This window comes from Haplochromis burtoni, unplaced genomic scaffold (genome assembly GCF_018398535.1).
Source record: "Haplochromis burtoni strain Fernald_Lab_line unplaced genomic scaffold, NCSU_Asbu1 Contig_25, whole genome shotgun sequence".
Lineage (NCBI taxonomy): Eukaryota > Metazoa > Chordata > Actinopteri > Cichliformes > Cichlidae > Haplochromis > Haplochromis burtoni.
The window spans coordinates 1,563,964-1,579,032 of record NW_024582386.1 but is presented as its reverse complement, the minus strand read 5'-3'; the positions used below and the strand labels follow the sequence as shown (position 1 = coordinate 1,579,032).

The 15,069-nt window shown below is 39.7% G+C and overlaps 2 protein-coding genes across 3 annotated transcripts; one reads left to right on the top strand and one right to left on the bottom strand.

Moving 5' to 3' along the window:
• Window positions 1-2,588: 2,588 nt before the first annotated feature.
• On the bottom strand, window positions 2,589-6,171 carry rpl30 (ribosomal protein L30). The gene is made up of 5 exons (XM_005917527.3): window positions 6,077-6,171; window positions 5,912-5,960; window positions 5,309-5,454; window positions 3,943-4,073; window positions 2,589-2,677 (listed from the first exon to the last, which is right to left on the bottom strand). Exons 2-5 carry the CDS (start codon window positions 5,930-5,932, stop codon window positions 2,625-2,627), a joined length of 351 nt encoding a protein of 116 aa, XP_005917589.1. The 5' UTR covers window positions 5,933-5,960; window positions 6,077-6,171; the 3' UTR covers window positions 2,589-2,624.
• Window positions 6,172-7,356: 1,185 nt separating this feature from the next.
• Window positions 7,357-14,796, top strand: si:dkey-284p5.3 (uncharacterized protein LOC557830 homolog). Of its 2 annotated transcripts, XM_042218911.1 has the most exons (5): window positions 7,357-7,515; window positions 7,643-7,739; window positions 10,394-10,672; window positions 14,059-14,112; window positions 14,211-14,796. In XM_042218911.1, exons 2-5 carry the CDS (start codon window positions 7,649-7,651, stop codon window positions 14,222-14,224), a joined length of 438 nt encoding a protein of 145 aa, XP_042074845.1. In that variant the 5' UTR covers window positions 7,357-7,515; window positions 7,643-7,648; the 3' UTR covers window positions 14,225-14,796. The 2 variants fall into 2 exon arrangements, with proteins under 2 accessions (XP_042074845.1, XP_005917587.1); XM_005917525.3 differs by having other exon boundaries at window positions 7,357-7,739.
• Window positions 14,797-15,069: the final 273 nt, after the last annotated feature.

Genomic DNA, 15,069 nt, shown 5'->3' with positions numbered 1-15,069 from the left:
GCAGGGCTGCAGCACTGACATCTGATTCAAAAGGACTCTTTGAAAAGGGACACAATAGCCAGAAAGGGTTTTTTTTTTGTTTTTGTGTGGGGTTTTTAAAAATATATATTTTTCTTCAACATCTGGCAGAAGGATTTGTACAGAATGACTATCCTGGAATTCTTCACCAAAATGTTTTTCAGGATTATTTTAACCAGATAAAACAAGTAAAGATAGATTTACTGAATTAGATACAAAAGAGAGACCTAAAATAGCTCAGTATGTGCAACCAGACAATGAGGGAAGTGTAATGGACAAAGATCCCAGTAAATGTCCACTCAGATTTAGAGTAAGTGATGCTTTTTACCACTGAAAAGTAATCAGTATAACATACAGGGCCTGCCAATGTGACGCAAAGAACTTTATTTCAGTTAAAAAGTGACATCCCAGAAAAACAAAAACTCATGTTGATGCCCCCAAAGTTACGCAGATGTCCTTTGATATCGTCCTCATTTCACACAAGGCACCTGCTTCATTAGAATGATATTACCAGAAATAATTTCATTCAGTTTAATTGGGAAATGAGAAAATGGCTTAGAGAAACAATGAGTGGAAGAAAACTGGGCCAAAGCACTCGATGGATGATGGACAGCTTGTATCTCTCTGGGTCATTGGGCAGGTGCAGCAAACTTACTGTTACAGCATCTAAGAGATTAATTTATTATATCATTGGTATCTTTCAGCAGGTTTTCAGGCACTGCACTCAGCCCACATGCTCAAAACATTCAAATTTGCACTAAATAGTACATCAAACACATTTTCCCAATACACTTCCATTCTAAGTTCATGTATGCATTTATAACTGATGTCACCAGTTTGATTATAGCTTTAAATTGGTCTCATGGTATACACAGCAGTAAAAACAAAGTTATTTCAGTAATTTGATTAAACATGTGAAAGATCAGTCCCATATTTCCCACAGTAAGTAAATGTATTTTAAAGCACCTTTTAAAAGACAAACTGTGACATGCTTTATATCAGATAAAACCAACAAAATAAAATGAATGAATGAATGAACTAACCTTATGACTAACCTTATGAATAAAATAAAGTTCACTATCAGTAACATCATAGCACCCACCTAGCTGAATAGAAACTCTGTCATGCTAGCTAATACACAGTTATTGTAACTGACTGTAAAAAGTTGGCACAACGAAAATAAACTACACCTAAACTTAGACTGCAGGTTATAACTTCTCACCTGAAGTTCAGTTCACCTGACACTCGGACTGGCGGCCACCTCAGGTCTCTCCTCCTCCTGCCTCCCCTTTCCCTCATCTACCCGCTGGCATTTGTGGAAGCTCCACCATAGCCACCACCAAACAAAGGAGTTATTTTTACACATCTGCCAGCATCTGGCCAATCCACCACCTTTCACTGTTTATTGTTTTCTCTGCTCCTCAGGCAAACTTTTCTTTATTCTGTCATATCGTTAGCTTCATAGCATAAGTGCCTAAGTCATTTTTTTGTGTTTTGTGTTTCAGACGGACAGGATGATGCAGCAGTGGTAGGGGAGTAAAGTTAGGCAAAAATCTCAATTTGACCAAAAAATGACTTAGGCACTTATGCTATGAAGCTAACGATATGTAAGGCCCCCCTGTCTATCTGCCATTGCTCTGAATTGTTCATGTTTCCCTGAGTGGTTCTCTCTCAGATGAAATCCTGAGAGCAGGCTTCTCCTTTTTAATACAACTGATGCAACTGCTACAATTTAGGGCACCAAAAAAAATAAAGGCCCGAGTCAGCCTCAGTCTGACGTGCATCAGCAGTTAAACATGAAAGGATTATTCAGCTTTATCCACCCACGCTATCAAACTGCCCTTCAGCAAGGCATCCGCTACAGCAGAGGATTTTTGTGGCCGCGCCGTGACCTCTGTAGAAGTAAAAAACTACACAGAAACTCCACAGCCTCATGGATTGGTTAACACCAGTTATGTGTTTCAGTGACTGCCGGGAGCCCTGCTACATGTGAACTCGCAGCATACAAGACTTGTCCAACATACTGACGTTACACAAGCGCTGAGAAATGATGCTGCTCTTGTTCATGCCGGTTAAAATCTCCAGATGAGTTACATAAAAGATTAAATCGACAATATTAATCTGAGGCTTTTAAAGAGTGACTGACAACCAGGAGGCTAAATTTATTAAGTCTGCATTTAGAGAAGGGGTTTATTTTAAAAAATCAAGTCAGCTAGGTTTACAAGAGACCCTGCACCACTGTTTTTGGTTCTAGCATTGAAGATCCAGAGGACATCAACTCTATGTGTAACAAATGTAGCCAACACCTTTTAAAGCCTTTAATGCCTGTGACTGAAGTGTCCTTACTCTATTACAGTCACAGTGCAGCACACGATCATCCTGAAGCTTTATGTAAGTGAGGGGGAAACAAAATAAAATGGCATAATTTTGACTGTGTGATAAATGGTCAGATCCTGGTGGTTTATATGGTGACAATCCTATGAAGAAAGACCTCTTTAAACAGCTTCCTGTAACTGTCTACACAGGAGAGAAAAGGTTACAGCAATCAGAAATGAAAAGACAGCAGCTTCTTTCTGTTAACACCAACTTTATTTATAACAACAGATCTACTGAGCAGGCTGCTGCTGTTCCGGCATGCTCCTGATGATGTCAGAATCGCCTGAAGAGGAAAAGAGGAGCAGAGTCAGAGTCACTGCCACATATACAAAGACGCACACTTATACCGCCTGAAGAAATGCTGCATGTCTTTAAATGCCCCACACAAATAAAACAATAATGACATTGTGAGGATAAATGTTGCCACTGGAAGATCTCTATATAAACTGACTGTAAAGTGCTGGCAGTTCAACTAAAAGCTCTGACTAGCATTCATCTAGCAAACCACTAGTCCTGAGTGGGACTAGTGACAGCATCTGCCTCTAACAGGCTAAGAGGGGGGGGGGGGGTTGGGTGGGTGTCAATCTACTCCTCAGGGAAGCTCCACCAGTATCAGTTCAGATTGTCACTTTTGAGATATTTACTGTCATTTTAAAGCTTGTTTTGAATGTTATGTTGATTCATGGATTCTGGTCATTTGTTCCATGTTTTCTAAACTGAAAGAGGACTGCTAGCAAAAAAGCCCTAAAAAACAATCATTCTCCTGGCTACCTCCATATATGTAAATGCCTGTCCCTCTAGATGTCTGTGAAGGTTCTCAGTCATCCAGGTCATCGTAGTCAAAGGAGCTTGCAAAGAAAAGCGTCTGGACTTCTTTAAGTTGCTTGAAGACGTTTCACCTCTCATCCGAGAAGCTTCTTCAGTTCTAAGGTCAAATGGTGGAGAGTCCCAGATATAAACCTCAGTGGGAGTAACCCCCACAGAGGGACAAAAGGACCCCCTGATGACCTCTTTCGGTGAGCCAATGTGAAACTGCTGGCTGTTGGGTCCCAATCGCCAGCAGTTTCACACCTTGGCTCAGGCGATTAGAGGATCATCAGGGGGTCCTTTTGTCCCTCTGTGGGGGGTTACTCCCACTAGGTTTATATCTGGGACTCTCCACCATTTGACCTTAGAACTTAAGAAGCTTCTCGGATGAGAGGTGAAACGTCTTCAAGCAACTTAAAGAAGTCCAGACGCTTTTCTTTGCAAGCTCCTTTGACTGTCCCTCTAGTACTTGTTAACTAAGATGGTTACATCTGGAACGTTTAATATCTCCTAGAGAACTAAAATATTGTTTTGGCTGAAATTCTTTTAGATTTATGTTTGTGAACTTGCCGCCCACAAATCAATTTAACTTGCAGGCAGTGATGCACACCAGCTGGTGCCTCAAACATCCCACTGGGCTTTTTTAACACTTTCTCCCACAGTGTATATAACATCTAATTCCTGTGGAGGTGAAGAAGTGGTTCAGTGAAGATGGGTTTCACAATAAAAATGAGTACTCACCAGGGTCGATGATAGCCAGTGTGCACACCCTGTAGTATTTGCCGCAGGCTGTGCCCAACTCGATGTTGTTTCCACTGTAGTGGTGGACACCAGTCTTGGCCAGCATAGCATAGTATTCAATCTCAGATTTCCTGGACAGGTAATAAAGGTAAATGTGAGCCAAACGCACATGTGGTCAAATACTGCAACAAAGGGTAAAGCTGACACAAGACAATTTAAAATATAAAGAAACAAGTGCAGATAAGTACAGCCATAGATCCTTCTAACACTTGATTATACTGACTGTAGAGAAGTTTATGCACATTGTTTTTTTGAGTTAACCAATTTATAATCAACATTTAGATGAAATTTGTTAAAATTGTAATGAATATCTCAGCATCTTCTACAAATCAATACTGGAGACAATTAGTGTACAATAAATAGCAGAGATCCCAAACTTTTCTGAATTATGACGGGCATCTGCTAGCTGTATCACATGAGTATGATTACATCAAACATGTAGCTGTCCTTACCTACTCAAAATTAAGTTTACACATGTATACTTTTGTGCCTCTGCACTAAAAGACAGCGCAACAAGTACAACCTTCCAACCTGCACAGAAATTACAAGGATGGGACCAACTATCTGATAGACCACCTGCCACACGCCTGCAGCATCTTTTCAAATTCTTAACTCCCTATTTAGCGATGAGTCGAACAAAATGACATCAAAGAAATAAATTCTGGGGACCTTGGCATCCAAGCAACGTATGTTAAACCAAACACACACAAACAGAAAATGTATCACCACCTTCACAGGAAGATAATAGATATGAAAATCCAAATAACTGTGTATAATTTCTAAATAACCTCTCCATGTGTGACGATGTTTGTGTAAAATTTTGTTCAGAGTGGCAATGGAGGCAGGGTAAATACAGACATATATACATACACTATGATCAATGCAGTAAGATTTAGAGAAAGTGTAGATAATTGGTCATTTACTTTGCAGGTACACAGATTCTTACTATTGAAAATTAGTTGAACTATTTATGTTTTTGCTCATTATTACACCATCTTTGAACATTTAGCCTGAATAATACTGATGTGAAACAACAAACAATAGAAACATTCACTGGTGAATGTCGTCTTATTCACTAGCACATATGTAGCAGCTCAATAAGGTAATACCAATTTATGTTTGCATCAGTGCCCTCCCATTAATTAACCTCACTTCACTTAAATTTTATTTTTTTAAAATAATAAAGAAATAAAGAATTCCTTTTATTGTTAAACTTGTCATAGTTCTTTGTAGCACACTGAATCCCTTTCAATTCCTTAGCTAAAATAGTGTGTAGAAAAATATATTTAGGAAAGTCTTAATATACCTGAGAGCTGGGCAGTTGTTGGCCAGGATAACCAACTTGGCTTTTCCCTGACGGATCATCTTCTGGGACTGTTTGTAGCCCAGGACGTATTTTCCGCTTTTCATCACCAGCTGGAGACGGGAGTTGATGGACTCCATAGACTTTTTCTGAACACAGACACACACATATATCAAAATCTGAAGTCGGTGACAGTACAGGAGCTACACACCTCTCACACTCCACTACATATCGAATATAATAAATATGATAACTATAATAGGACACATAAAAAGCGCACACATTTAAACATGTTTTAACTTTATATTAAAGGGGGAAAGGTCCACGTTGCTGTCGTCATTTTCTATTAGATTTTATGAATTAGCATTAGCTCTACTGCCGGTACAGTTAAACATGAACTAAACGGGCGGCCACTAATAAACACTGTCATAACAATCAAGTATTTCATAAGATTTAAAGCAGCAAAAAATCAACACTAAGAGACACTGAGTAGAAATATCAAGTTTTAAGCGGAGTACTACAGCGCTAGCTAGCAGGCCCCGGCAGTTACACGTCTCCACGTGAAGCCTGGCCGTGCAGTAGCGCGTGCACTCCGGCCTCGCTCACCGTCTTCTTTGCGGCCACCATGTTTGCGGTTTAGTCCGGACCGGCCAACCTGCGGGCAGAAGGAGGATAGCAGAGGACTGTCGTTAAAGAGTGGGTCACAGCAAAATGTGAAAATGTGGCGAAAATCATATTTATTTTATAAATAAAACTCGGAGCTCGTCTTACTGTGAGTTAACTCCAATATGGCCTCGGAGAGAAAGGAAGTCCCATGGTGCACTGCGCTCGTATCACTTCGGCGAGCATGCGCAGAACAGGACTGGGCAGGCGGCTAAGGGTCGTTTTCAGATACTTCTGCAGTGAGATATATAGTGGACAAACGCGTCTATTTGAAACATTTTACTTAGCCTTTTACTAAAAAATTAATTAATTAAACAATATGTTATAGCTAAACTTAAGCAAATCTGTGGTGTTTTACATTAAAAAAAATGTGTATTATGATAGTCTTTAGTATGCCTAAATATTAAAAGCAATACATAAATGGATTCATGCAACTAAATGTCATTTGCATAATATAATAAATAATAACTCAGAAGATTAACTATTTTTAATAAGTGTTAAAAAGCGATGTGTTGTTTAAAGATTGTACTTTACCACTTCCGAACGGTTGTGCTTTTATTTTGAAATCCACTGCAGCGATATAACTGAGTCCTCTTCACCCAGTGTCCTACTTTTAATGTAATTAGGCTGCTTTAAGTCGATTTTTAGTATCAAATCAATCATCGATTATTAGTTTGGTTTGTTATGAATATTTTCTATACTTCTGACAATCAAATGGTGAATGGAATCTTTTTAACTCCGTAATTTGCCTCGAGTTCATTGAGCTCAGTGCCATCTTCATGTTTAAAAACTAAATGCTGACATTGCTCCCCCAACTCTGGAATAGCTTGCCACACCTCATAAGAACTTCAACAATTTAAAATATTAAATCGGCTCTAAGACCAACATATTTTCAGTTGCTTTTGGTCAAGTCTGAGGTCCCACGTGGATTGGTCACACAAATGTTTTCTATTATTTTGACTGTTTTTATATATATATATATATATATATTTTGTTATTATTTTTTAATTATCCATTTTATTATGTTGTCTGTTTATGCAAATGTAATTATACAATTAGGCTCTTGAGACCTGAATTACAGATGTGTGCGCCTGTTAAGCATTTTGGGTCAAAGACTGTCTGCTATATAATTAAAATGATCATGACTTAAATTCTAATATTACAGTTAAGCAAGCTAATTAATATAAAAAATGACAAACTCAAGGCTAAATTAAATATTTTGTAAGCTATACCAGCATTAGGGCTATTTACTATTGATGTTTGCTCAGTGGCACGTCGGCAGTAGAGCTATTTGTTGGTGTGGCGAGAGCGTCGCGCTTCACTTTCCCCGCCCCAAGAGGTGGCCTTTGCGCTCTGACTGAATAATGTATTTTCGTCCCTGAGCCAGCCTCAGGGAAACAGCCTAAGTTACAGTACACAACAAAAGCCAACATTTCACCTGCGTGCCCAACTGGAGACCTGCAACCACAACACAACAACCTGAAGTCGTTTACTGCAGGAAATGTGCGTAAATACGCACGGAACTGAAGGAATTTAGCGACCAGACGGTGCGTTTAGGCTGTCCTCCGAGGGTTTCTCATTTTACAGAAGCGATATATATGCACGACGTCATCAGTGCAGGCACAGTCAGTCCTCACCTCTCAAGTTTGAGATCACAGTCCTCTGTGTGCACAGGGCAGGATGGGATGCTCCACCAGTACCCAAACTTCAGCGGTAGATACGACTCGACCAAGCGCTAAGCTCGAGGAGAGCAACGGAGCCAGCACTACAGGTGAGACAAAGAAAGAAAAAAACATTTATACTTGTAAAGTATATGATATTAAATAAAGGTATTGAGATTTCTGAAAACATAAACATCTGTCCAGTCGGGAGATATGTGCCATTCACTGCAAGTATATTGCAAGTGGACAAATTTGATATTGTTTTATTTTGTCACAGTAAATATGTGAGAGTTTGACTGGAAACAAAGCTCTCATCCAAAAAAAACGACATCATATAGTTAAAAAATAACTTTGCATCTGTTTCTAAACTTACTTTCTATTGAATTCAGATTTGTTATTCAAAAAGGGTTTGATTAACAAATTTATATGGTTATTTTCATTCAGTCAACACAGTAAATAACTTTCTAACATGCTGGTAGGAATGTTGCATCATCCCCTTAATTATACTGAAGTGAGCACTGTTCTGATAAGGACTTGGTCTAAATGCAAATGTACAGCATCTGATGTCTTTATTTTTAATGAGGCAGAGCTCCACTGTGACAGGATGGGAAAGTTTATTGTCATTATTTAACGGTGGTTCCTGGCTCTGTCCTCTCTTCGAGAGAGACGGGGGCACGAAAGCAGATTTAGTGACAGTCTACAGTTTCATTAGGAAATGGAGAAGCCACTCTGGACGCTCCTTTGTTGTAGTAGGTCAGCGATGGCCCCGGCTGTGGTGCGTTTCAAGATTTTAAAAAATATGTTCAATTTTTTTTAAGTGTCATTTTTTACAAAACTTTTGATGCATTTGAATGGTGGAAATGTGAGTGTGCAGTTCTGCAGGCTTAAGCATTGTTTGACATAAGTGAAAGAAAAACTGGTAAAAGATTCACTAAGTGAGACCACCTCTGAGCAAGTGTCTCTTTGCACTCATTACAGGCTGCTTACTGCCCTGAAAGCATGGAGACACATACACAGAAGTCAGTACTTTCATGGACTTAGCTGATAAACCACTGACCCTGTTAAAGTGACAAGGAGAAATTTGCTTAATAAGTATGTGAGTAAATTTCCCAGCAGCATGGAATTAAACAGCTCATTCCTGTTTGTGACTCCCGCCTATGCTCTGGAAATAGTGTCTTAGAGGTCACATGGAAATCCATCAGGATGTTTTCTTAAGTTTGCATGTGCCTGACTCGTTTCACTGAAAGTCACTTGTCACTCCCAACAGAGGAGGAGGAGGAAAAGTTTGTTGATTTAAAGACAAGTTATTTCAGTGCAGACAGACATGGCAAAAAATGAACAGAGGATCTAGTCTAGAATTAGGCTTGATCAGTTTATCCATCTACATCCGTTATTTGATATCTCTCTTGCTGCATTGAGCATGTGTATGACAAAAGAATTTCCCTCGGGATAAATAAAGTTCTTTTTATCTTATCTTATCTTATCTTTTACATGCAGTCTATGTGGGCTTTATTGGTCCCCTTAAATCAGCAGCCTTCATTCAACTTTTCCAATTATGACCCAAAATCACAAAGACAGCATGTAGAATAATGTTTTCTGAAGTTTTATGTTGTCGTCACTGCTCCTTCGTGACACCTGTTTCAAGAAGTAATTTGCTTCTTCGCCAAGCTTCGAGGAGCTTTGAGAATATTAAAAGTTGAGAGTTAAGACTTTTGTGATCCATGCAAATACCTGCAATGCAAATTCTTCCGAAAAAAGTCAACAGGGAAGTGATGCACCCTGTCACGCAGCAACCTGTTTATAGAACTGTGCTGTTTGAGTATTTAAGTGTTTATTAACCTCAGTAATAGAAACATTAACTTCCTGTCAGGCTCCTTTTATGTGTGAGCATTGGTTCTTCGTGCTGTGTTTTGTTTTGTTTTTGCTTTTTATACTTTAGCCCTGTGTTTTAGAAGCAGTGCATGGATTCTCAGCTCTTCCTGCTTCCATGGTTTGCATTCAAACATTCACAGTCAAAAATAAATAGAATTAGTTATCCACTGTTGGATGATGTTAATAGAATATTTGTGGCCTAACATGGGCCGGTCACAGATGAACTCTTCCCTCTGGTTTTGGATAAGTGACCTGTGATGCCATCATGGAGGGAAAACAAGCAAAAAAATAAACTGAGGCAAAGGAAACACAATATTGATCCTACCAGAGTATCACTCAGGAATGCTTGTTCTTAGCAGATATGCTTCGTTTTTTAGATCTCTATATTCCACCGTGTCCTCAAATGACTTCTTTTGAATTGGTAAATTAAACTTAACTCAAGGTCCACTGATTTCAACGATCTGTGAGGTGAAACAGAAAGCATTATAGAAAAATACTATGAGTGTTTAAAATTAATTTCAGCTAAAGGAGCACTGAAAATTATCCGCAGAACCACATGATCACCATTGGTAACCAAAAGTGAAAATGACCCTGGTGTCAAACTGTGCTATACGAGGCTGTGGCTCACAGTCACTGCTCGGGACTTTCACTCTTATTGTACATATATGATATAAACAGAGTTTTTTGTCAACATTGTATCATATTTTCACTAATATTGATAATATAAATACCTTATAATATGTCTGGCTTTAAGTGAAAGCCATTATTACTGTGTTTAAACTATATATCTACTGTAATCTATATTGCAGCTGTAATCTATAAAACTAGCTGTTCATATTATCCAAATAAACGGCCTGAATGAATGTTTGCTCATGCTTTTTTCTGCTAACAGGAGCGGCCAATGAAAATGGGAATCTAGCTGAGGACAGTGAAACTATTCCAGACCAGACACCTGCTGAGGGAAGCGATGCCAAGCCTGGAGATGAGCCTGCTGAAGAGCCTGCCGTGACAGCCGCGTCTGCAGACACCACAGCTGCAACTCCACCAGCAGCAGAAGAGTCTCAGGATGCAGCCGGCAGCCCGCCCGCTGAGACTTCAGCAGCAGCAGGAGACAGCACCGCTGAGACAGCAGCAAGCTCCTCAGAGGCTGAAGCTCCTGCCCCAGAGCCAGGTAGGCGGGAGTCACAAACAGGAATGAGGTTAAATACTCACAAAAGGCCTTTTACTACATATATTCTTAGAATCTGTAATGTTTTAATGTTTTATTTTGAATTCTTCTGCACATGACAACACCACTGTATCTTCAGTCTGAGCTTACAAACATGCACATTATAAATGCTCGTTGTAATTCATGCAAAGGTGAACATGGGAATCGCTGCTCACACCCTCGTGAAACGTATCGGGCAGACAAGGACAAGAACCTGTGTGTGCGTGCATAAGTTGGGTTACTTAAAATGACACTTCAGAACATTTGGAGTGGAAGATTTTCTCTCTTGACACCTCTTGAACAAGTTACCACAGTAGTCGCATAATTAATGTGTCCAAACAAGTGATGGACAAAATGTACAACAGTAACCTGAGCTGTACTATTCCACCTCAACGTGGGATGCCGCAGTACAAAGGTACGTAATGTCTCTTCCGTTTTTAGTTCCTCCGCAACTGTAGTAACTACGCAGTATCCAACAACACACTGGCATGACTTTGGCCTCTAATGAACAAACCGCGGTGGCCACAAGAATGCGTTTCCAGGTCACACCTATGATCAGTACCTATTAAAGGATCTGTCTGCATATTGCACGAGCTTAACTGATCAGGTTAAATTTTCTTATGAATTCTTTTAATTACACGCTTTTGTGTAGTCGTGGATTAGACTACTTGTTGAAGTTTCACTGACTGAAACACACACAAAGTGTGATGTTGTTGAGGGTTTAGCTTGTAAAATGTAACATTTATTAAAACCTGGCAGCTGTCACTAAAGGGATTTGACATTTTGATAGAGGATAAAAAATAGCTGATAGCTTTTGTTTGGCCAAAAGCATTGAGGATATTTGTGTGATTTAAACTTGGAAATAAAGCATTTGTTGTGTTTGCTTTGCCTCCCAGCCCTCTGCTGTGAGTAGGACTCTAAATTAGAAATTTCTGCTGTAACTTCCAAGACAGCACCTCAGCAGGCTCTTCAGACCTGCATTGTGATAATAGCTCTGCATGCCTGTCCGCCAGCGATCATCTATACATGGAAGCGCTCTGTAGGAAGCTGCATGACAAGAGCAGCATTGCACTCACTGCTATCACAAAGTTACTTAGTGATGCAAATGACGAGCAGGTAGCAAATGATGATGAGGTCAACTTCATTTTCCTCTTTGTCTGATGCAAAGTGTTCATTGCAGTAAAGCGGGCCGAGCAGGGTGGCAGGTTAAACATCAAACACCAAACTTTTTAGAGGTTTTAGCTTCTATGAGACTCGATGCTGCTGTAGTGGGCGAAATTAAGTGAATGTTGCTTATTTATAAAAATGTATTCTTGTGTCTTCAGTCTAAGATCTGTGATGATTCTTGGAGTAATTTTTAGCCACAAAATAGAAGCATGAATGCCCATGTCTCAGAGCAATGCTGAAAAACTGTTTTATGCATGTGCTACTTTCAGACTTGACTATTGGATTTCCTTTTCCTTATCAGGTTTTCCTAAAATTTCCCTGAAAAGCCTCCAGTTGATCCAAAACACTGCAGTGAGAGCGCTAACAGGGACTAGAAAGAGAGAGCATGTTTTTCCCGTATTGGCTTTTTTTCACTGGCTCCCTTTTTAATCCAGATTTGAATTTAAAACCTGTCTCCTCACATGCAAAATCATGAATAATCAGGCCCCATCAAATGTTAAAGACCTCACTTTGTTCTCCGCCTGCTGGCTTACTTGTGTTTAATAGAGTTTCCTAGAGCTGTCAGGGTTTAGGAGACAGATAGTCGCTCTACTTTTAAAATTAATTTTAAAATTTCCCTTGTGATAAAGTTTATTCTTAGACTTACATTCATAGTCCTAGACTATAGTGATATTTTTACAATTCAGATTGTCTAAACACTCTGACGGTAACTGGAAAGAGAGACCATATTAGTGTCTCCAGATCCAAAGCACTGAATGCTTAGTCCCCATCATGACTATAGACCTCATACAGCCATATTATCCCAACAGAGCACTTTGCTCTCAGACTGTAGGCTTCCTAGAGTTTCCAAAAGTGGAATAAAAAATTCTACAAAAAATATTCATGAAGTAATGCTACCATAAAATCTTCATGGATGTGTCTCACAGATTAACTGTTCATCATTTAATCATTATAGTTAGAAAATCATGATCTTCACCCCCTGCGCCATCCAACTTCACTCACTTTGAGTTCAAATATGGCCACAGCCCTGTGTAGAGATGCTGGATGGAGCATGTGTTTGTGTTGCCAACACTTTGTTGTCACTGTGGTATCATTAAGATGCAATCTGAGTCCACATAGAAACTAGAGCGTTCCAACACATATAGGGCTTCCACCAGCGACGAGCGATGTCGGGACGGCTGAGCCTCCACGCCTCCATTTCACAGCCAGTGGAGAGAGAGGATCGAGTGTCACATAAGCAGAGCTGACAGAGCGGCTCGTCCACTTCTGACGCAGCTACAGGTTGTTTTTAAGGAACGACTTGCTGGAAATCTGCTATTCCTAGTTCTGCAATATAAGTTTTAACACCTTCAGATTAAAGGTGTTTGCATGGAGATTAATTTCCTTTTCTGTTTGGGAGGGAGGCTTTAGTTCAGGTTCATGCAAAATCTGCACTTCAGACTACAACAATACTTTGGGAGTGTGCTGTAACACAGTCAGATGTTTTGTTTGTTTGCATGCAAACATGCTAACACTTCAACTCGGTTCTGGTTATTGTGTTCATTATGCTGCAAGCTGGAAATCTGACAGGATTAGAGTGCTAAAACATTTGAAAGGGGGTGATTTATGTTCACAGTTTTTCCAGCTCTATGTTTATATTTTTAACTCTAAACTGCTTAGCACGTCTTAGTCTGTCGCAAGGTCAGTTACTACACGTCTTCCTCCCAGTTTTTCTTTCTTCTTTCAACTGTCCAGTCAAAATATGGGCTTTAAATAAATATATTTTAAAAATGTAATCATAAGGCAACCGAGAATGCTGGCAGCAAGTATCCTAACAGTCCATCGAGCTGTTTCACATTTCTGACTTGGTGAAAGAGACAAAATACCTCAAACCTGGAAAAATACACTCATCTTTGTTCTTCTGCCTGAGCCCACCACACCTGGACAGGTGGCCAGTCTGTCATAGGGCTAATAAACCTCACATAACATAACCTGATACCTTAAACAAACTGATCTAAAATGTGTGTGTGTGGTGCAGTAACACTGGGGACAAGTGGGGGAAAGTGTTTTCAGGAGAGTTTGTACCAGCTGTGTGGACAGAGGAGGACAGTAGTGTTTGGTCAGCACCTAAAGGCCAAAATAAGAAGAACACAGCTTAAATATGACAGCTTGTTCGTGTCTTAATTTGCTGTCTTTCTAAACAGAAAAAGGGGATGCTGGAGCGACTGACTCAGAGCCCAAAACAGACGAGACACCTGGTGAGCATCCCGGCAGCTTCCTCTTTATGTCACATGATCCACAAATTGGTATTTGAACTCTTCCAATATGCGTCCTCCTCTCTGCGTTTCTTTTCCAGCTCCCAGTGAGTGACGTGCGACATGACCGACTGCACAGAGGAGTTTATCTGCACGCATGAGTGAAAGTATGTCCGTGTGTGTGTGTGAGAAAGAAAGACATTGTCTTGTTGCCAAGATCCAGACCCCGTGGAAACCACTTTGAGTCCGGGTGCTCAGTCACCACTGTGCCTTCTTCCTCCTCCTGGATGTCTGCAGTCTCTCCTTTTCGACTGTGAATAGAGTTCAACAGCACTTAGGTTTCTTTATCTGTAACAGGTAGTAAACAGCTGAGAGAAGCTTAGATTACTATTTATTATCTGTAATGAAATAGCACCATAAACTGTATGTCCTTAACTTATTCTTGAAACCTAAGAGTTTGTTTCTGTGAAAACTAAAGCCAAAGTATATTAGATATTAGAAGATATTATATTTCTTTTTTGGGGGGTGAGGGGTAGCTAGCTTTGATTTTATTATCATATTTAAAGTAGGCGTAAATCTAAGAGGGTTTTTTCCTGATGTGTCATGATTTTTAGTATTCCCAAAAATCTGTAATTAGCAATAAGCTGTTGAAAAATTAAAAAGATCACCTTAAAATAAAACCCAGTACACATATTCTCTGTGTTTTAATTCGATGCAGGATGAAAGCAAACATGTCACACTGTGATACAGCATTTTTTATTTTTTTTAATGAGTGAAATTATCAAACCAGAAGCCAAGAGGAGGTTCAGATGATGTTGGGGCTTTTCCATCTGAGCGTCCAGTCCTACTGGATCCCTACTCTTTGTTTAATGAGCAGCCTCTGAGGTGTTAACAACTGAATGTGTGGACATCTATGAATGTCCACACAGTCTCCAACATTTCTGTGGACTTTGTTTACTT